This window comes from Osmerus mordax, chromosome 4 (genome assembly GCF_038355195.1).
Source record: "Osmerus mordax isolate fOsmMor3 chromosome 4, fOsmMor3.pri, whole genome shotgun sequence".
Taxonomy (NCBI): Eukaryota; Metazoa; Chordata; class Actinopteri; order Osmeriformes; family Osmeridae; genus Osmerus; species Osmerus mordax.
In genome coordinates this window covers 16,074,668-16,097,694 of record NC_090053.1, presented here as the reverse complement: position 1 = coordinate 16,097,694, position 23,027 = coordinate 16,074,668, and the positions used below count along the sequence as shown (strand labels likewise).

Genomic DNA, 23,027 nt, shown 5'->3' with positions numbered 1-23,027 from the left:
CGACTAAATGTCTGTTTCAGGGACGCTTAATCTTAATCTGAAACTATGATGCCATTAGCTGTGGGATGCGCTACATTTATTACAGGTTTAAGCCAAGTGCGTAGGGCAGCTGTAGCCTTAACGGACATCCTATTGTGAGCACGGTATTTAGCTAACTGGAGGCCATTGAACCTACAGTGGTGGGGTCCAGAGTCTGACGGTGTCAACTTTCAGACCGCACTGACTCTAAGAGCAGCCAAAAGCCTGTCAGATGCCAAAGGACAGGCTCTGGTATGGCACATAGAGGATTAGCACACAGTGGGTCTGACTGAGAACATGCATGCAAACACATTTAGAAAAACATGGGAGCTCACGTGGCATAGCGACTCACTGATAGACTGAGCACCTGCTCACATTTTAGCTGGTTGGTTGATATGGAGTCAGAGGTGTGTCATGTCCAACAGCAATGGGGTCGTTTCTGTTTCATTTCAGTCAATGACAACTCAAAGTCATTTCAACAGTTGGAAAGTGTTACTTTTGCTTTTGACTGACTTGATATTAAATTGACCCCAACTGGCTCAACAAAATGTCAATGTATAGCACTGTATGGGTTTGGCTAAATTATTAGACCTTTGCCCTATCTATCTTCTCCCCATTGTGTGTGTGTGTGTGTGTGTGTGTGTGTGTGTGTGTGTGTGTGTGTGTGTGTGTGTGTGTGTGTGTGTGTGTGTGTGTGTGTGTGTGTGTGTGTGTGTGTGTGTGTGTGTGTGTGTGTGTGTGTGTGTGTGTGTGTGTGTGTGTGTGTGTGTGTGTGTGTGTGTGTGTGTGTGTGTGTGTGTGTGTGTGTGTGTGTGTGTGTGTGTGTGTGTGTGTGTGTGTGTGTGTGTGTGTGTGTGTGTGTGTGTGTGTGTGTGTGTGTGTGTGTGTGTGGTATGCATACGCCAGGTATGGCCATTTCTCAGGTATTAACAGGAAGGTGCAGCTAACACACCTGCCTAATGGACAGCCTAAAGCCTCCAGTGAGGAAGAAGGTAGGAATACTGAGCCACGGTGGTGTTTGTGTGTATGCGCATATTTTGCATTTGACGACGTAAAATGGATGAAGGACCACAAATAGAAGAAAATGACCCTGTTAACAATAAAAACTGGGATTGCAAATAATATACGTTTTTGTTGTATGGGCTGAGACAGACAATACCCCAACACTGGTTGTACCTTTTGAACTTGTGTGCACACCAGACTCTCAGAGAGATGGTCCGTCTCTGCTGCTGGTACTGAAGTGGGGTGGTGAGCTCACCCCTGCAGGCCGCGTCCAGGCTGAGGAGCTGGGAAGGGCCTTCCGCTGCATGTACCCTGGAGGACAAGGTAGTCTACACACACAACACACACACTCACATTATCTCTCACTCTCTTCACACAATAGCATAGTAGTGCTCTTATGAGAAGCACACTGTACATTTATAACATACCATACATGTATTACAATGCATGTACAAAACATGCATTTTCCACAAAATGGAAAGCAGACCAAACTGCAAACTTGTGTTTTATTTTCTTTGTCAGATGGGTCTGGTCACCCACCTATTCAAACCGATTCCCACCCGGCCTGGAGTGCCATTGAGGCCTCTTCGATGTCGCTCTAATTCGTTTTTATCTATCCAATTGCGTCCAGAGACATTTTGGCCTGCCCCTGATAACGTCCACTGGAAATGTAAAATGAATTGAGAGGTTCCAGACCAATACGTATGAGAATTGGTCTTGCAATGGCAGGCTATAGTCTACTATGTCCAAGTTACCATGACTGAAAGAAACGTTAGTCATCAGTTTGGTGTTGACATAGTGAACACTCATGGAGGGCACGCCTGCTATTGTTTATGGGGTTTTCACCCAGTGATTCCGTCTGCTGTACCAACTGAATGTCGGTCACATTGACAGCATTCTCAACATGCAACCCGCAGACTGTTTTGTTTCAGGGTTAGCTGAAGAGACAGATTTTCAAGCTCTCAATCTACTATTCATCCAAATCTTTGATTAGTTACTTGAAAGGGTTGACACTCTTGACATTGATGTATACTGTACACACTGCACTGTAAAGATTATCATTGATCCTAATCTATAGTGTAGCTAACAACATTGACTGCATTGTGCTTTTCTGCTGCATGGGTGTAAATGTGGGCATAAACATGGCATACTGGGAGTTTATGCAGAAGATGTATTTGTTGGAGCACACAGCTTTCACTGGAATATATCTCTACGTATATTCATGTTTATGACTGCTCTCTAAATCACCCTCTGTTCTATTCAACTATCTAGTCCTGCAAATACATGAAGCTATCCTTCAAGCCCAGAAAAGAGAAAGCAAAACTTAATATTTAGTACAGCCAAACAGATAAGAAAACATGCCACTGTTCCTCTCCCTTTTGCCACGTAATTTACAGGAGTTTCACAGTACGATACCCAAAGTAAGAGGTCTTCTGTTAACTGATGTTCTCTTCTCACCTCTGGCACTGTAAACTCCTAGCTGGTGGCCGCAGGTCCCTTGGCTGCGAGTCCCCAATTGGTAAGAGAAGGGCTTGGACTGTGCACTCTTCGTACTGCCGCCTTCCGCCATCTTCTGCCAAGTTTTCACCCTTCATTTCATCAACTAACCTTCTTCTTTCCATCTCCTTTCATCTGGCGAGCGGTCCGGCATCCTCTGTGGTGGAGTTGTTGTGTAAGCCGTGTGGTGGCCGCCTGGCCCTCTGAGGTGACTCAGCGATTTTGAAGCTGTTAATTTGATGCAGATCATCTCTCACTAACTCTACTGGCAAAATCCTTTGACTGTGCGTCCTCTGACCTTACGTCCGACTACTAGTGTTGAATGCACGAGTAAGGTTAAGGTTTTTGTAGTTCATGGCCTTGTTTTTACTCCAAAGACTGACATAATTCTTATGAACCACATTCCGTTTTTCTCCCCAGTATTACACGTGACATACCCGTTTTTTTTTGCAGGTGAACTGACTTCCAGTAATATTTTCAAGTTTTTCCACTCCTCTCATTTGAAAACCTAGAAATCCTTTCTCATTCTTGATACACTATATTGCCAAAAGTATTCGCTCGTCTGCCTTCACACAGATATGAACGTGAGTGACATCCCATTCTTAAACCATAGGATTTAATATGATGTCGGCCCACCCTTTGCAGCTATAACAGCTTCAACTCTTCTAGGAAGGCTTTCCACAAGGTTTAGGAGTGTGTTTATGGGAATTTTGGACCATTCTTCCAGAAGTGCATTTGTGAGGTTGGACAGATGTGGGACGAGAAGGCTTGGCTGGCAGTCTCCGCTCTAATTCATCCCAAAGGTGTTCTATTGGGTTGAGGTCAGGACTCTGTGCAGGCCAGTTAAGTTCTTCCACACCAAACTCGCTCATCCATGTCTTTATGGCCCTTGCTTTGTGCACCTGAATTCAATGATTTGGATAGATGAGTGAATACTTTTGGCAATATAGTGTATGTGCTTCATTGAGCTTGGCTTGTTCATTGGAACTTATTGTTGTTCTAAAATATTTAAAAAATCTCACAATCTCAAGCCAACACTCAAAGTATTTGAAATGTATTTTAACCCAGCTTGAGTGTAAATTCTGTGTCCTTGTGCTTTGGGCCTCAGAAAGTGTTTTGGTCAAGAAGCCATGTCTGTAGGTCACAGGAAAGTATCGTTGAGGATGGATATGGATTGATGGTAGAGCATTTGGCTGCAGGACAAGAAGTTCAAATCCCCCCATGTATATTGCTTTAGATAAGTGTCTGCTAATTAAATACAGAATGGTATCATCATGAGGCTAACCTGTGTAACCCTTGCTTCTCCCCTGCTCGTCTCCTGTTGTCTCTGGACTGACTTGTCTGTGTTCTGTTTCTCTGCATGTAGGAGACTACGCCGGGTTTCCTGGCTGTGGCCTGCTGCGCTTACACAGCACCTACCGCCACGACCTCAAGATCTACGCTTCCGACGAGGGCCGCGTACAGATGACCGCGGCTGCATTTGCCAAGGTTTCTCTCTCCTCTCTGTCTCTGTCTCTCTCTCTGTCTGCATCATGTCTATACTGTACCAATGTGTGCTTGCATGCAGGGTCTGTTGGCCCTAGAAGGGGAGCTGACGCCAATCCTGGTGCAGATGGTGAAGAGTGCCAACATGAACGGTCTGCTGGACAGTGATAGTGACTCCCTGACGGACTGTCAACAGAGGGTCAAAGCCCATCTGCATGAGATAATGCAGAAAGACCAGGATTTCTCCCAGGCAGACTATGAAAAGGTGCATTAGAGTGTTGATCTTGTCAGGTTTTTTGTATATTAAGCCTAAACTGTCAACAACTGACATAATCGAATACATTATAAAGTACCAGCACATCAACACTTGAACAGTACTATAGGGACTACAACACCTGTTACACGCTACCTAGTCCACTAGTCCTGCTCAAAGTGTGACTGTGCTGTTCCAGCTGGCCCCTACAGGCAGTCCATCGCTGGTCAACTCTATGAAGATCATAGAAAACCCAGTAAAGACATGCGACAAGGTGTACGCCCTCATCCAGAGCCTCACCTCCCAGATCCGCAAAAGACTTGAAGACCCCAAGTCCGCAGGTTTGGCCTGTGCACTGCCTGACATAAAAGAACTGTAAATGTATTCACAAAAATGCCGACTTGCCTTTGATCATTCTGACAATGGTGGCTTGTAACCAGATATTTCCCTAAACCTGCATGCTCTTGTAATGAGCATCTTTGGCACCTCATAGCATAAAGTGCTCATCATCAGTAGCTCCAACTCACACTGGATCTCACCTTCACAAAGCCCTTTAGCTAATATTAATATTGAATAAAACCCATGATTAGAAAGGGGATATCTAATTGGATTATATGGGACAAGGCATCAAGTCTGTCACAGGCAATCTTTAACACTTATATATCCAGACTAATTTTTGATTGTCTTGTAATTCCAAACATAGCCTTAAGCTTATTTTTCTAGACTAACTTCTCCGTCCTCACCATCCACCAATGTGTGCCCTTACCCCCCTGCCCTCCCCTCCAGATCTGCAGCTGTACCACAGCGAAACCCTGGAGCTGATGCTGCAGCGCTGGTCCAAGCTGGAGAGGGACTTCCGCATGAAGAGTGGCCGCTACGACATCAGCAAGATCCCGGACATCTATGACTGTGTGAAGTACGACACGCAGCACAACTCCTCCCTGGGGCTAGAGGACACGCTGGAGCTGTTCAGACTGTCCCGCGCCCTCGCAGACATAGTCATACCACAGGTGGGAGGAGGAGACACATGCATACATACACACACACATTGCATAAAGTACACACACACAAGCATACACGTCAATACACACACACACACACACTAACACACAGGAGTGAGGAATGAGGACCTGGTGGACCTCTTTGACTGTCTCTTTTTCCCGCTCTGTCTACGTCTTACTGGTTTGTATTTGTATGATTTCACGCACAGAGCAAATACAGCAAACCACCTGAAGATCCCATCTAACTTTCCCCCCTCCACACTTTCCTGCAGCTGTGGTTTTGTGTTGAGCTTGTTTTGGTGGCCTTCTCTGTAGGAGTATGGCATCAACAAGCCTGAGAAGCTGGACATAGCCCAGGCCTACTGTGTGCCCTTGATGAAGAAGATCCAGCTGGACCTTCAGAGGACACACGAGGACGAGGCCGTCAACAAGCTACACCCACTGTAAGTTACATTACCACTGTACTGTACCGTGGTCACGCAACCGTCCTATCACTGTCTCTCCGCTGTCTGAGTGACTTCCAATGGTACTATTGAAAAGATTTTATACAAATTAAAAGATATTATACAATAGTATAATGTACTATAATGTTATGTTACGTAAATAAGATTTATGTGTAATGGCCGTGTGTCCGTTGGACTCCAGTGAGTGATCACCCTTTGTCTTTTACTCCTCCTGGTGGTTCAGGTACTCCCGAGGGGTCATGTCTCCGGGTCGCCACGTGCGGACCCGCCTCTACTTCACCAGCGAGAGCCATGTCCACTCCCTGCTCAGCATCTTCCGCTATGGAGGCCTTCTGGACGTACGTCTACAGGACATTAACATTTAATTCATTTGGCAGACGCTTTTATCCAAAGTGATAGTACCACACTGCTGCAGTTATGTGCTGGGCCTGCTTCAGAGCTTGAGAACTTGTTAAAGGTTAGTTCAGTGGTTAGAGCACTTGGCTGCAGATCAAGAGGTCGCAGGTTCAAAATCACCCCCGTTCTGCACTTTGCATTGGATAAAAGCACCCGCTAAGTGAAGGCATTGTGAATTTTTAGGTATATTGACCATTATGAAAAATTGACCATGTCTGGATTTCTCCTGACTATCTGTTTCAGTGAGGGATTTGGTCTTGTTGTTTGTTTCTATTGAACATTTATACATCCCTACAAAGAAAATAACTTTTAAATCTGTCATGCCAGTTATGTTGTTTTATTTCCATGGGTTGTCCTAGACATGTGAATGTGTGTTTTGGAGTGGGCTATAAACAGGCTAAGAATCTGTGGCATCCCGCCTAGTTGTCTGTGGGATGCTGTGAAGCTAAAAAGAGTGTGTGTGTGTGTGTGTGTGTGTGTGTGTGTGTGTGTGTGTGTGTGTGTGTGTGTGTGTGTGTGTGTGTGTGTGTGTGACAGGAGGTGAAGGACCAGCAGTGGAAGCAGGCCTTGGACTACCTGGGTGCTGTCTCTGAGCTCAACTACATGACCCAGATAGTCATCATGCTGTATGAAGACAACAATAAGGTGTGTTCAAATGAAATTTGATTTGGATAGCCAATTTGTCACAGAGGGCTTCACAGATCAGCACCTCTAATCAAATTAAACCCTCAGGTTACTAGTTATGCTTGTATAGCTGTGCTTTATGACTGTTCTGTCAGGAGAGTTTTAACTCTGTCTGGTGCTTACACTCTGACGTTGTCTCTCTTTCTCATACGTGTGTGTTGGATCAAGGCCATAATCATAATATATATTGGGGGGGGGGGACACATCCCAATATTCAAATATATTAGTGCTGTCAGTTAAACGCGTTATTAACGGCGTTAACGCAAACCCATTTTAACCCATTTTATTTTTTCGTAATCGTGAGATTAACATTCTTTTTGGCCTAGCAAACTTTGTAGTTTTTTTCACATGCTGTTGCAACAACTACTGACGTTTAGAAAAACTACAACACCACACTGGATCTAGCTAGACTGTAAACAAAACAACAGGCATGCCACACACACTTGTTTGGGCTTGCGAGCCGGCTTAAGAGTAGTAGGCTAACGTTACGTTTTTAGTGGAAGGCGTGTGCGAGACGCCGAAATGGATGCCAATATTGATTCTGAATGGAAAGTTTACGTAAAAAAAGTTGCCAAATGGTTCCATTGACAAGACCAAAGAGATCTGTGTGTTTTGTCGTTGTGAACTGAGCTATCATCGCAGCACGTCCAGTCTGAAATACCACTTGATGGCCAAGCACACAGCTGATTCGAATTTTCCGCCCCTCGTCAAAGCCAGACGATTGCAATCTTGTTTTCAATAAATTTGCACTAAGCAATCTGATCAACTTTTCCATGTTGATAAGAGCATTAAAATTAGAAAAAAATATGTTACAGGAAGAAATCAAGGGACATTTAGAATAGATAAAAACGTGCGATTAATCGCGAGTTAACTATGACATTAATCCGATTAATCGCGATTAAATATTTTAATCGTTTGACAGCACTAATAAAAATCAAAATATTAATGTGCTACGCTACGACAGGCAACCAACCACGCACGCTGTCCGAAATGATCATAGACATTTTTTATTCGTCCCCCCCAATGTTGACTCCATGGCTACGGCCTTGTGTTGGATTGTCCCTCTCTCTCTGGCGTGTGATAACTAGGACCCTTCATCCGAGGAGCGCTTCCATGTTGAGCTTCACTTCAGCCCCGGGGTGAAGGGCTGCGAGGACGAGGAGAATGTTCCCCTGGGCTTTGGCTTCCGCCCAGCATCCGCTGAGGTACGTGTGTGTGTGTGTTTGTGCGTGTGTGTGTGTGTGTGTGGGGGGGGGGATGTATCTGGACCTATTTTTGTAAACGTGTGTTGACTTTGTGTTTGAACACAAAACCCTTTCTGCGTTCTTCAGAACCAGGAGAAGCAGACCAATCAGGGAAGCCTGGAGGACCTATCACAGGACGAGCCTGACAGGGCTCTGCCCCTCAGCGAGCCTATCAACATGCAGAAGAGATCGCCCATGCTGCGGAACCGCAAGGCTGGCTCCATGGAGGTAGCTTACCCAACTGAGATCCCCTGGATCATTTCACGAGTAACTGAAAAAACGATTTAGTGTTTGCATCAAGCCCCAATAGATTCTTATTTTACATAGTACAATGTCTTGTATAAAGTTCCTTCATACAAAACATTCTAGTAAAGAGACTCTCATAAAGTTAAGCTCTGTAGCCCCGGCCGATAGTAACTATTGTAACGAAATTGATGGTGTCAACGCCGCTGACCACTAAGTAGAGATATCAACATTTCCACTAGCAAATTGTGAATTTACTACCTGTCTGTGTCAACTGTCTGTCTCTTGTCTCACCCTGACCAGGTCCTGTCTGAGACCTCCCCCAACCATTCGTCTAAAGGCACCTCCTACCGTCTCTTCCCCTCTTGCTCACGTCAGTCCCCAGAGGTCAAACAGACAGGCCCAGGTGGGTGTCCTGTTTCTGCCTTTCTGCTCCCTGTACCAACCACCTGCCTGTGCCAACCCCTCTCTCTATTTTTCACTCCCTCCATATTTCTCTCCCCTCCTTATTTTCTGTCCCCCCCCTTCCAACATGCCTCATCCCTCTTTCCAATTGCTGCATAGCTCCCATGACTGCATTACAGTACAGCAGCCAAGGCTCTAGAATATTCAGGCTAGAGTTCAGTGGGTAAAATGTGTACACTCAAAAACAAGTGCCTGGTTATTATAAAAGAAACCAGTTTTACAGAGTAGTCAGTATATCGTTATGGGAGATCCCACTGCCTAACTAAGGGGGCTTGAACCCCAGGGTACTATTCCTGTCTGCCTCCGCTCACATCCATCTGTCAACAGGAGCTAGGATACAATCACCACGGACACAACCAGCCCTCCCCCCCTTCCCACTGCAACCTGCTAACGCAGTGATATTAACAGTGTTTACAGGGACCAGCTGGAAACAGACGCGGAGTGGAGATTATTATAAAACTATGAAAGTCAGTACGATTGCTCACCTAGCTGGAATGGCCTTGTGCTAGTGACTGTGTAACGTTTGCTCTGTGTGTCTGCATGCATTGTCTTTAATTCAATTGTTTCTGATCCACTCTACTGGCGCTATTCACCACTCATCTGTATAGGGTTTGAACTTGAATGAGCTTAGACTCAGACTTTAGATTTAAGTGTAATAATAGGTGATTTACAGTCTTTTAAAGCTATGCCAAGTTGAAGCACTTACATATTTTTTTTTGTTGATATTCTATAAGTAAGTAATTCACTGAAAGTTCCCCGAACTAAGATGGAACATTTCTATCTCACGGTCTATGACCTACAGTATCACACTTGTCTGTCCTAGCAGGAGAACATTGTATTTACACCTTATCAAATCCCTCATATCTTAAGCCCTTGGCTTCCTCTCAGTCCAGCCCCTCCAGCTGATTATGAAGTGAGAAATTAGTGTAAAGTCCCAGTGAAGAGCGGCTCTCTCTTTGATCAGAAAGAAGAGACAGTTCTTAACCCTTGTGCTGCCTTCGGGTCACATGACCCAAAGTTTCACCCAATACAAAAACTAATAAAAATTATTTTATTTTAACCTTCGCAATGTGGGGGGTCTGAGACAGCCCAACGGTTAAAAGAAAATGCTTTACTTTGTTTTTGTATGCGGTAAAGTTGTTGCAATACGACGGTGGGTCACAACGACTGATGGGTCAGAATGACCCGAAGATAACACAAGGGTTAAGAGTGACCTACATTGTCTGCCTCTCTTGTCATAAAGTCATACACACATGTTCAGATACAGCCTTAGCAACAGTCTAGAGAAAGGCTCTTATTAATAACTGCATGGTGAGTAAAGAGATCTAATATTCCCCCTCCTTCCTCCACTCTTCCCTCCATCCCACCAGTTTTTCCACACACAGGCTCCCTGTGCTCGGGCCTTTTCAGTGCCTCCGTCCTGGGGGTGTCCTCTAGCGCCCCCAACCTGCGGGAATACGTCCTCACGCACCACCGCAAAAACCTCTCCCCCGGCAGTGTGCTTGGTCGAGATGGTATGTTCCACTCCTCCAAGCCCGATCGCAACCTGTCTAGATCTCTATCTCTCCCTGTTCACCTCCTCACCTGGGCACTGAAGCAACCTTGCTGTCAAACCCTAAATACTCTTTTGATGGGAATTTCAATGGACCCCAGCACATGTCTCTCCCATGTCTCCTTCTGGTTGCTCTTCCAAATTGATTCATTTATTCCTTTGATAGATTTCAGGCAGATAGATTCATAGACCAGTAGGCCTCCCATCCATATTTTCCACAATAGGAGTGATTTTCCTTCATCCCTCTGAATGATGCTTTGCATGGGTGTTTTTTTCTTCAGCATGATCCACATCAGAATTGACGCAGTATTGACATGCAGTGCAAACAAACCACCAATGATCAATACTGTTGCATCATAATCAAGGAAGCATGCCTGCTAACATCACTGAATGTGTGAAATTAGGTTGGTTTAAAAAATAATGTCTTTGTGCATGTTTTACTGACCTTGGGAAAGGTTTTGGGGGATTTGTTCTATCATTTTCCTGTTTGACGGTCCTATTACTTACTGCATATTGGGCAGCCAAGCCTGTTGTGTCGAACAATCTCTATTTAAGCTGTCTGGTAGAAGAATCTCTGTGTTGTCCGATTTCCTTGTTATTTGTCTATGTACTGAACAAATGTATGCACCTGTGTGCAATTCTATTCATCTTCATGCTCAGCATGAGGAAGCATTGCATTTTCATTGTAAAATACTTTTTAATAAGCTCCTGATTCCATCTGACAGCTCACCTATTATTATGCATCTCCCTTTTTTTATCTTTATTCACAGTTTAAGAATAAGAACTCCATGCAAATCTACAGGAGGTTAATTCCAACACTAGAGAATTATGTTTCATTGGTCAAATATATAGAATATGAACAAACTAGTGACTGACGGTTAGTTTTCACAGCGACTCGCATGCTTGTGTCCCCTTTAGCCTATAATATGTCAGGACACTGAAAAATCTATGAATCGACTTTTAAGGTATGCTGAAGGGCAAACCCCCTCCCATGTCCTGGCTCTTGTTATACTTGCACAGTGAGTCAGCGACTTTCATAACCACCAGGGGGCCTCATATGAGCTTGATTATTCTAAACGCTCAGCCAGGACATGAGTGATATGGCGTAGAATGTGCATCTACATAGGTTTGCTTAATTTGATCTCAAGTTGACTCCCCCTCTGTCAAGTCAGGGCTGTCGTCACCCCCTCAGGAAGCGCACACTAAGGATTTTCAGAGACATATAACCTGCAAGCTGTCGTTTCTCTTTTTTTTTTCACTGCGGGTTGAACTGAACTGACTTTCTTGTCCACTCGGTGGCACTGTGTCTTTACTACTTGACTAATCTCAACATAATGGTCAAACAAAAAGATTCTCTTTATAACACTATTACGTCATATTTTTCTCTCTGTTGCTGATACACGGTTATTCTTTATATTTATCAAGCTGTTTTAGTAGGTTTTATATATTATTATGTTTTTTAACCTATGATGAGATCTAAAGACACCAGAAACTGTTGCACCATTGGAAAATGTTTTTCAAGTGACTGCACTAACCATACCTATCTTTGACTTTCATTGTTCATCATTGTTTTCCCCCTCAGTTATGATTTGATCCAAAGAGGCATATCTACAATATAGATGACTGAAACAAATAATATAGTTTTATATTATCTGAGAAGACTGTCTCAGAAACCCTGTCAATCTTCTTAAATACTCCCAGACTAAAACTCTGTCATTCATCATCTTCTTATCCATGTCAGCTAGGCATGACAGTGACGAACAACCACTAGACCCTCAGTAACACGTAACACTTGACAGAGGGGTCAGGCAGACAGCAACAGGCTGAGAGAAACACAGGAAGCAGAGCCAGGTAGACTGCTGCCCAGTAACGCCAGTTACCTTTCTTATCTCCTCAGAGCTGTTCTCTATGCCGGCAGTAAAGAGATTTTCTGTGTCGTTTGCCAGGCATCCGACTAATGGTATGTCTGCTTTTTTCAAGTTTATCTCGCCACTCCCAACATTCCCTCTTATCTTGCATGCCCTTTTTTGGGAAGGAGGGGGACATTTCTGTGTTCTATTTGGATTTGACAATGGCTGCATAATTACATGATATCAAGATCTCAATTTCTCCAAATTCCAATTTCACAAGACATCTCCGTGCTTCCACTTGTGTGAATTTGAACCCTCACCTGTTAATGTCACATACTTTCCTTTCAAATGTATCTTTTGATCCACTTTCTTCACAGTAGAAATATATGTATATGTGATATATCTGATACAGGATATATCTATGTGTGGAGTAGTATACATATCATTTCTCCTTGTGCTGTTATTTGTTATTCAACGCACTTTACTTTATAAACAGTTAACCCCTCCACCATTCTATCAACAGTACTGTCTGGTTTTAATTTCACCATTGCTAAATAATTGTCTAAAGACAATCAACTTTCATGGAAAGGGTTAACAAAAAAATTACAGCATTAAATTAATGCTGGCTGATATTCAAGCATGGCAGAAACAATGTAGTACCACAGAATTAATTAATCCTAATATACACACTTACACACACTAAAGCATAAATTAATATTCTATATGAAATTTTCCTTACAGGAGTTTGGGTAGAATAGGCTCCGTTTAGTAGTCTAGTAGTCTGCTAGTATGCTTGTACTGTAGCATATTATTATTCCATAAAATATATTCTTCTTTTCAAGCTGTGTTGTACCATCTAGCAGCTGAATGGGTTTGTCTTGCATGTATGAGCCCAACAACAACAGTAATGTGTCCCTGATAAGTGAAGCTGATCATTGATTGCTCAACACTTTTTGTGCTCAAAATCCTTTGCACTTGACCTCATACAAAGAATGACAGGTTTAGTACTTCCGTTAAAACTCTTTCCAAATGTTCGAAGACTGTGGGAAGTACAGATCAGCTGCTACCTGTCGGGGGAGGAGGGGTTTGACTGTCTCTTGCAGATTAGACAGGTTTGATATTGAATTCACTTTAAGTAGCGGTACATCTCATCCAAGTCCCTGTATTGTTTTACCTTTGGGACCACAAAGACAGGCTGTATCTGTGTGGATGTAGATCTTCAATGGTTTTTGTGTTGACCGTTTTGGCTGACAGTTTTGATGACGGTCGTGATCTGGGGTATTATTTTGGAGTCCATTGGTTCAGTGCTGACCGTGAAACAGAGAGAATGTGTGGAGGTTGTGTTTGTGGACCTTAATGGAGACGGGTGTGTTATAAAACCATCGGAATGAGACTACAGTCCTGTCCTCCAGTCGTGAATCAGGTTAAACAGACTAAATGGCTCCATTCATACAGTTCATCAAAATCATTTTTCATGCATTTATACCCATGTCTTTATTTCCACATTGTTGTCCACCTGGGCTGCACTGTTAGTTGCTGTTTGGAATTAGCACCCACTATCACAGTCTCATGTCTGGCATTGACCTGTTATGAAATCTCACCAGTTATGCTCACACTGGAGGCAAGTTGTCTCTGGCATAATTGTGTGTTTCCTTTTAATCAGTGGTTGTGGGTACATGGATAAATGCTTGTCAGCTTTAGTCGACCTCTGGATAACTTTGGATGAACAACTTGAAATGGGACACATACTTGTTTTTTGTTACTTCGGTCCCACTAAGCTCATGAAGAGCAAAAGGTTTTTATGCGAACATGCACTGCCTGCACCTGTAGCTGAGCCAGTTCAGAAAAACAAAAAATACCATATGCTGCACATCCCTGGCACAACCACATCCCTTCCGCTCCTCCACTGTGTTCTCTTCTTCCTCGCTCTGCCTCTTCTTCCTCAGAGCCCCTAGAGGAGCACCATGTCACCCAGCTGCTGAGGGGGCTGTCCAACGACCTGACCCTCCCAGGGGGTGCTCCTCTGGCCCTGGACAGGGCCATGGCCCAACACCTGCACCAGTGTCCCTACCACCTTCGCCTCCTCAGGAACTGGCTGTTGTCTGGCCAAGACCCCCCAGAGTGCCTCTACGGTCAGCCCTTGAGAGACTCCCGTTACCCCCCCCCCCCCCCCCCCCATGCAGTGCTGGGCCAGGGGGAGCTGCTGTTGCTGACACAGCCTCAGCATTGCTAGTTTTGCTTTTTACTTTTTCTCTTGCTGTCTGTTTCTCTCTGTCGCTGTCCTTTTTTTCTTTGTGTTGAGGCCTGTGTCATCAGTTCCTGTCCACCACCACTTACTCTGTGTCTTCTAACTCGGTACCCATATTCATCCTTGTCTCTGGACTCGTCTCATTCTGTCTCTGCATGCTTGCCAGAGAATGCAGTAATTGCTTCTCCAAATGGAAGGTTTCTACATTCCTCTGTACCCTAACTACGGTCATCAGTAGTCCAAATCCAGTTGGCATTTTGTGGAGATCTGTTGTCATGCTTTCTCTCTTATGAGTTGGGTTTGAAAGAAAAAGTAAATCTTGAGCACATGTTTCTTTTTCTTGACAGTGACCTGCTATGAATGGACATTCGAAAAGCTTCTATTTTTTCAATATAAACTGCACTAAACGGAGCCCAGTCTCTGCATGCTTATATGGGGACATGGCTTTAAACACTGAATGACCTTAGGGACAAACCTTTTCTCTTTGAAGGGTTTCAGGCTTGCATGAAGTGTCTCACATGCATGTTACTGCTCGGTACCGGGTAACACTCCAAAGAAGTGGACATGAGATGAGACCTGCTGGCTCTGGCTGTTAATAGAGATCTTAGAAACAAGGACTTCTCCCAGACTGAGAGGGGCATTGCTCTGTGGGAGGTCCTGATGGGGAACAGTACTTTTGCGGATCCCTCAACACCCATGAAAGATGTTTTCGGTTTCCGTGCCAGATTGCTGATGTTCCATGCGGCATATCTAGGTCGTCCCATATTTTAATTGACTTATTAAGATTTCCATGCAGATTTCAAGAGCGATTTAGGAGCCAATATTGTCACTTTGTAAAGCCACACAGGGAGACATTGCAAAATGTCAGCAAAGACTTTTGGGAAGGACTTATCTTTCTATTCCATTAGAAGATTTAGAATTGAGAATAGATCAATGCGTTGATATCCAGTTACACATTTCCAGTGACGTGGCCTTAATGAGTTGGCGGAGAGGTAAAGACACAGCAAATTCACCTCTTCACTTTTTCATAGTCTCATACGGCTATGTGTCTGTCTTTCTCCGCTACTCTGTCAAGTAAATTAATACACAGATATTGCCGTGTCGCATGGGTGTTTTCTGCTCCCTCTGCATCTGGCGTGTGGGCTCAATTTGATACCCAGATGGAGAAAAAGGCTGCAACAGCAAGATGGAGAGAAACAGGCAGTCACGCTGTCCATTTAAAGAGAGGATTGTTCCATCCCTCCATGCAGTCCTTGTCATGTACAGTACGTTTGTCATCAGAGACCTTGGAAAAGGAACCTTCTCATGTTGTACACTGACTTCGGCTGACTCTGATTAATGGTGCTACAGTACAACTTCCCCCAGTGATACTCTTACAGTTTCAGCAGGAGCTCTCCACAGCTACTCTCCCTTGTAGATATTGAATTGCAAAGACTGCCTGAAGATATTGGGGGGGGGGGGGGGGGGGGGGGGGTTTAATATTCAGGGAAATAAAAATCCATCAACCTTGTTTTCATACTGGAGTTTAGGCAGGTAATTGGGAATTAATGAATCCGTCAAGGCCTCTCTTCATAGGTATTGCTTCATTGTGTTGCTTCTGTAGCAGGTGTCTGAGAAGGCTGTAGTGATAAGCGCTGGAACTACACAATAGGAGTTGAGAAAGCAAGCCCAATGGCATGTCAAACTGGAGATGGATGAGTGGATACGTCCCCTCACCCAATCCAAAAAATCTTGTTTGTTGTGGTATCACTTCATCCAGTTGTTCTTTTTCTGGCTGCACTGTATGTTGTGGAGTGTATGCTAAACAGGCTCATTGGTGTGTGTCAAAAGGCTGTCCTCCTCACACAAGACCCATGCACAGTACTCGTGTACTGAGTTTACGATGTATTTTTGTAATCCCTCACTGTTCAACATCTTTTTGGATCTTTGTGTGAGAATGATTCTGCTTGATTTTGGCATGTTCTTATGCAGCAGTACACCTGAAGGGTCAACCTTAACTATACAATATTCCACAAGGAAACGTCACATTGATGTCATTGAGTTTAATTACTAGCGAATGGGAAGGGGCCTAGATACAGTTCCACCACCACATCTCCTCCTCCCAGCTCAGATGGAGGGGTGGTGCGAGTCTGTCTCTCTGTGTATCTTCTACTGCAGGCTTTGAAGGCTGCTCCATGGTGCCCTCTATCTACCCCCTCGAGACACTGCACAACTCGCTCTCCCTCAAGCAGGTGGATGAGTTCCTTTCCGCCGTGTGCGAGAGCAGCAGTGAGGCCCATGCCAAGACCATGAAAGGTAGGCACGAACCATAGCTCTCATTCACATACTCTACCCAGATACAATGTCATTCTACAAAAAACGTCTGGATTAATCTGCCATAGACAGTTGTTTATTCATCAGCGTATTGCTGTGGCGGTTCACTACAGTAAACTAGTATATACATGTATCTGTTGTGTAAGTGTATATCTCAATGTGTTGTTTCCACATCTTCTGCGTCCAGCTCTGTCCGCCCTTTTTGACTCTCAGAGCCAGGCTTCCATGGACACCTACACCCCTCCCTCCACAGAAACGACAGTCCCGTGCCCCCCTCCCAAACATTGTGAGTATAAACTCACTATAGATACTTCCATTTGCTGTAATAATCCTAACCTTTTTATTGTACATTTTTGGGTTTTAATCAGCGACTGTTTGACAATGTTGATTTTCATTTTGGGGCGGGTAGATAGAATTGGAGGAGGAAGCACCTTTTGAGGATTGAGACCCTCATACAGGAGGTTAATTCCTGATATCAACAGTCTTAACCACAGCCCTCCCCTGTTTGTCATGGACATACAAACCCCACATTCACGCAGCCCTTGATCTGTCATGCGAGCTAAAATAAACTTCCTATGGTTTTGCAGCGCACCAGCTACATAGACACACTAACAATTAAGACTTTGGTGAAGTAGGGCTTGGGATAATAACACTCCCTGTGCCACATCTCCTCTCTGTTGTCATGAGCTTCCAGCCCCTCCCTTCTGCCCTCAGATGCCTCGTCCGGTCTCCTGTGGACCACGCAATGATTCATTTGGCCTTTCAATTGTTTTAAAGGGGATTGGCGAAACAGCTGCTCGAAGCTGCGTACCACCTCTTTCCATATCTCTTGCTGTCTCTCCCTCCTTCTCCTCCTACCCTGAACCTTTCAAAACTATCTAGGTTGCTGGAACCACTGTTTTAATTTGTCTCCTCATAACCCATTTATTGTTTTGACAGCATGTGGTGAGGGCTAGGAAACATGCTGGAGGTTATGAGTGTCCCACAGATGAATAGGAGCTCTGTTTTAGGTCACGGTGCCATGACGTAGTTTGTTCTCCCATTAGACTGTATTTAGTAAAAACAGACCACTGTTTTAGGGCATCTTTAATAAGGATGTGTGTCTTTAGAGAAGCAAAATAACCACTTACAGTTTAGCTCTCTGCCTGACAATACTGTATAGTGTGAGTTTTTCTACTTTTGCAATCAAAAACTGAAAAAGATCCTCTTTGTGCATGGCTACTAGGGCTGGGCGATATATATAAAAAATTGATATCTCAATATTGTCAAAAAATGTATGATATTTGATATATATCTCGATATGTTTGCATTTAAATAAATAAAAAAACATGATTTTCTTTTGCCCCCATTAGAAAGCCACAAAAACAATTTAGATAGAACAGCTATTGTTACAACGTACAAAATGTGTATTGCAAATTTAAACAGTTGCCATAACATGGTACTTGCAACTTCACAAAATTGACCTCACATGGAACAATTCATGCAGAGGTCCTTATGTGACAGGACAAAAAGAGAGCAAAAGAGAGTGTCTGTGCACGTGCAATTTTGTGTGTGTGTGTGGAGTCAGACGGTGTTCTTAAAATACAAGTAACACAAGGACCAGCAAAAAATATATATATATATATTTCATAATCACGATATTTTAGAATTTTACATCGTCGTCAAACTTATTTGTAAATCTATTTTTTTATTTCTGTGTGTGTGTGTATGTGTTTGTGGGTGCTTGTGAGAAGACAGAAGTGGTCCATCCATTACAGTGTCAAGTGCAGGTCCCTCCTCTCCCAACACAGTGATCAACCCAGCCGTGCAGTTCAGCTTCAGTGATTAGAGACTTACCTGTTCCACTTCTTTTAGAGGAACCTATGGATTCACCAGGACTACATAAGATCCATCCATACAGTGTGCCTTTCTACACCATAGTGAGTGCCTTATCCACTACAATCAGCTTTTGCACTGGATCTGGAAGGCCATGTCATTGGACAAATACGACCTAAAGCAACAGCACCCTCACCTCATTGTATTGGCTGTCCAATCAACATGCAATCCATGTTGATTGACTGTTAGGGGAGCACATCTTCTCAGGACTGGATGACACAGCCTTGTTGTTCTTTATTCAGACTGTGAATGGTGAAAAGGAAGGGAGACAAGAGTGCTTCTCATGCCTCAGCCAAAATCCTGTTGGATGGAACCGTACACACAATAGGCTACTGTTTATGTAAAATGAAATACAATGATTAGTGAAATACTTGAGCCAGCTGATCAATCACATTGTATTAATATTGCGATAAACTATTATTTTGACAGTGCTGGCCTTGAATAACCTTATTTGATGTGATTTGGAGGAGAAGGAGCTTGGAAGTGCATTACAATGACATTAGATTTGGTAACCCAAGAAAGTTGCACAAAGGGGATCAGGTACAATGTATCATTTATATCATGTTTGGTCTCCAAAGCATTTTATCTGCAGTTTGTTAATACAACCGAGAAGCATCTGTGTGTTTTTATATGATGTGTGTCACACTCATAATGTATTTCATAAAACTGCCAAATATCCAAGCAAAGGAGGTGCCTCAACAGTCAGTGCTGGTATGTATTTTCACAATTTAAAGGGAAAACCACCACTCCAAGACTGCATTTTTGTGCTACCTCAGTTAACTCTGAGTCCTCTAACTTGTGTAAAATGTCTATTATCTGCTGTCATGTAAAAGTTTGGATGTGATTTTAACGTGCAATATGATAATAGACATATAATGATGATGACATGATAATATATCAAAGGTTTAAGAAATATGGCATGTCCTTGGTGAAATATGACTGTAATAAACCTTTTTATTTGGTTGAGGAGTTTGTTTGGGGAGATTGCAGTGTATTTCTTTTACACAATTCTCCAAATTATTCAAAATCGAAATGCTTTTATTTCCCTTTTGTTTTTACTTTGTCAGAGACTTCTCCACTGTATGTACTGTATGGGTTGCTGTTGAACAAACCCTTTGTTTTTTCTTTTCAATTCATAGATATTGTTAATTTAATACTTTTATTTTTAGATGTATGTAATAAGTTGAGGGTTGTATTTATGTAATTTAAGGTGGTATTAAATGTCAACAAAAGATTTGACTTGAGTAGTGTTGTCTTTGTAGCCTCTGCTGCTAAAGATAAACACCAAGGTTGTTTTGTTCTTTTTAAAAGGAAAATTGCTTCCTTGGTGATAGTAGGATACATTAAGCTCAAGCAATATACTGCCGCAAAATGTAAAAATCAATTTGAAGTAGCCTATGGTAACAATTGTGTGTGTGTGTGTGTGTGTGTGTACAAGGTGTCCTGCTCCATGTCAGGTCTAGACAGGTCGGATTTGTGTTAATGGTCCATATCGAGGTGAAGTCTAGACAGAGGTTGTGTTAGCTCTATAAACACACAGGGTCTCGTCTGACAGCTGAACACCTCAGTCACTGCTCTGGCTGGAACGACTCTGTCTCCACCCCTCACTCCCTCTCTCACCCCCCCCCCACTCATTCCCTCTCTCTCTCCCCCTCTCACTCCCTCCCCCACTCCCTCTCTCACCCCCTCTCATTCCCTTTCACTCTCCTCTCTCTACATTTACATCCTCTCTACCTTGTTTCCCTCCCACTCTCCTTCTCCCCCTCCTTCCCCTCTCCCCCATCTCTCTCTCCTCTCTACCTCTCTTCATGCCCCTAGAACAATAATGATGACTCATGCATCCTCTCCTGCTTCAACATGTTGTCATGGTTACAGTCTCCCCTCTGTCCGTAATTGACTTTTCCTTGCAGACGGTGGCTGAATGGAATTTAGCTTTGCCTTACAAAGAACAAGAACGGTGAATCTGCCAACTCATAGGGTGCCAAACGCTGACGTCACTCTGCCCCATTGTTGGTTACACACAGACACACACATACACATTCACACATACCCTTTTCTCTCACTACTTCACATATGAGATGCTCTCTCTGTCTCATGCTTACTGAGACACCACACACATACAATAAAATCCTTGGTTTGTGCCTTCACTTACTCAGTAGCTCACAGCTAGAGGGACTGCAACTTATGCCAGCTCTCCAAAGCTGTTCCCCACACAAATGCCAGACATTATTTCTCTTCAGTATCTCTGTACTGAAAATAACCATGATGTTGGATGCCTCAAGGCTCTTTAATATGTATATATACTACTGTATGCAACCAGAACTCAATAAATTGTTAAAGATACAGCTTAAGAGATGCAACTCGTGATCAGAGCATAATTTTACTTCTTTGTATATTTATCAAAGGAAGCACCCACTGATTAAAAAAAATCCTGTTTATGATCATCCAGTAAATGATATCCATACTGTACGTTTGCTGGATGCCTGTTATTTTAGTCCCCTAAGGTAGCTTGAGTGGCTTGTACTGTAGTAACTATCAGCACAGGCTGAGATGGATGCATGTCTCTATGATCCACTGACTGATAGTTCAGTGATTTGGGCTTCAGACGAGCAGCCATCAGTGTCCAATCAGAAATTTTTAGCCACCTCCGCACCCCAATCTCTTCCTTTTTTAAATGAGTCTCCATGGCAACCCTTGTTGTGTGAAAGGCGGGGGTGAGGTGGAGCATTTGAAGGCTTTTTCTTCGTAGGTTTGTGATATGTGGGTCCGGTCATCCAACTGCAGAGAGAGGGAGGGCATGATGGTACTCCAGTGCATGCAAAGGTGCTGAGACTGCTACTGGATCAGGATCATATACTGTGTCTCTCCATTTCTGCATGTTGTTGTGTGTGTGTGTGTGTGTGTGTGTGTGTGTGTGTGTGTGTGTGCGTGCGTGCGTGCGTGCGTGCGTGCGTGCGTGCGTGCGTGCGTGCGTGTGTGAGAGAGAGAGAGAGAGACAGAGAGAGAACATAGAATGTGGGGGGATAGTAGAAACCTAAATCTCTTTGCATCCATTTATCATGACAGAATTCAAACTATGCAAGTCAATCAGCAACTCCTATGCCAACTACATGCAAACACACACTTGTAATTCACCAAGACAGTCAAAAGATTTACAGGACCAAGTTCTGATTTTAATAAATGTACTTTTTATTGTTGATCACCAGGCTGTTTCCCTTTACAATAAATCTGCAGTATTTCTAGTTTTGCATGATTAGATTTAAAGACAAAGAGAGAGTAAGAGACTGAATATTGCACTGAAGAATAACAACCAAGAGTAATACAGCAGAAAAGAAACAAACTACAGCAGTAAAGCATCTTCTTAACATACCATAGGGCAAACAGTGAAGCACAGCCCAAAACGTATATATGCCATCTCAGTACCATTAGACAATTAGCTTTTTTCAAATCTAAATGTACCTTTTTAAAATAGCAATTAGTTTATATTTTTTGTATTTCTTAAGTTAAACAATTACATTCAGGATTATAACTAAATAACTAATCACATGCAGAGGAGATTAGATGGATTGGTAATGATTTATGTATAAATTATCTCATCCTTTAATGGCAAGTGACAGGAGAATGGAACTGAAAGATGATTTATATTCATCTGTATATAGTCATCATTGTCATTGTAGTTCTCTTTATTCAAGGCTTTGGGCTTCATAGTTGATAATCTGATCAAATGAAAAATGTATCACAAGAATCATCATAATCATATTTTCTATTTAGATTTGTTTGTTTTGTTAAGGTGTATTTACATATTTGTGTACAGTACATCAATGTACATGTACATTTCTTAGATTTTAGATGTCTGTGTTTCAAGTCATATTCAGGAAAAGAAAAAGTTCCAGCTGCAGTTAGTACTTTTTCTGTGTTACTGTTTGTTTGTATTGGACTCCCAACTCTGAAAGTTGGAAAGTCGCAGTTTGTTCCATCTCATTACAGAACTGTGCATAAACCTACTACAACTGCAGTCAAGATTTACTGTACTGCAACTCCACCAAAATGCCATACTATCCTTCTCCATGGGTTACATAAATAACCTCTCTGCCATAGTTATAGTACATTTGTGTAAATGGATGTTTGGAAGTCCCAGCAGCATCTATAGTACCAACTCTACATTCAAAAACGATAATTATCTCATTAGTGCATTCTGCCTTTTTTTTTTTTTTTTTTAAGTCATAGATTTTGTATTGAGCGTTCACAGCGATCTACCAAGGCCCCAGAGTGTTTGCTCCTAAGGCCAGGTAATGGGAGTCAAGCCACCAATATGCCCCTCAACTCTAAACATACTTCCTGAAAGGACTACCGTATACATCAAATAACCCATTCAGAAAACCCATATATTGATGATACAAGAGCCTCCATATTGATTATGTGAAAGGTTATAGGACG

General features: G+C 43.0%; 1 protein-coding gene across 4 annotated transcripts in view; it reads left to right on the top strand.

Moving 5' to 3' along the window:
• The window catches only part of ppip5k1b (diphosphoinositol pentakisphosphate kinase 1b), a 34,901-nt gene extending 15,077 nt beyond the window's left edge, over positions 1-19,824 (top strand). For 2 of the 4 annotated variants that reach the window (XM_067235526.1, XM_067235525.1), the window contains exons 14-30: positions 925-1,010; positions 1,219-1,344; positions 3,884-4,005; positions 4,085-4,267; positions 4,455-4,596; positions 5,042-5,265; positions 5,572-5,699; positions 5,944-6,058; positions 6,654-6,761; positions 7,889-8,005; positions 8,132-8,272; positions 8,591-8,693; positions 10,123-10,266; positions 12,202-12,264; positions 16,560-16,697; positions 16,903-17,001; positions 18,449-19,824. In XM_067235526.1, the coding sequence (XP_067091627.1) occupies positions 925-1,010; positions 1,219-1,344; positions 3,884-4,005; positions 4,085-4,267; positions 4,455-4,596; positions 5,042-5,265; positions 5,572-5,699; positions 5,944-6,058; positions 6,654-6,761; positions 7,889-8,005; positions 8,132-8,272; positions 8,591-8,693; positions 10,123-10,266; positions 12,202-12,264; positions 16,560-16,697; positions 16,903-17,001; positions 18,449-18,543 (2,134 nt within the window). In that variant the 3' untranslated portion in view covers positions 18,544-19,824. The remainder of the gene's footprint in view (positions 1-924; positions 1,011-1,218; positions 1,345-3,883; positions 4,006-4,084; positions 4,268-4,454; positions 4,597-5,041; positions 5,266-5,571; positions 5,700-5,943; positions 6,059-6,653; positions 6,762-7,888; positions 8,006-8,131; positions 8,273-8,590; positions 8,694-10,122; positions 10,267-12,201; positions 12,265-16,559; positions 16,698-16,902; positions 17,002-18,448) is intronic. The other 2 variants (XM_067235528.1, XM_067235527.1) reach the window with 2 other exon arrangements.
• Positions 19,825-23,027: the final 3,203 nt, after the last annotated feature.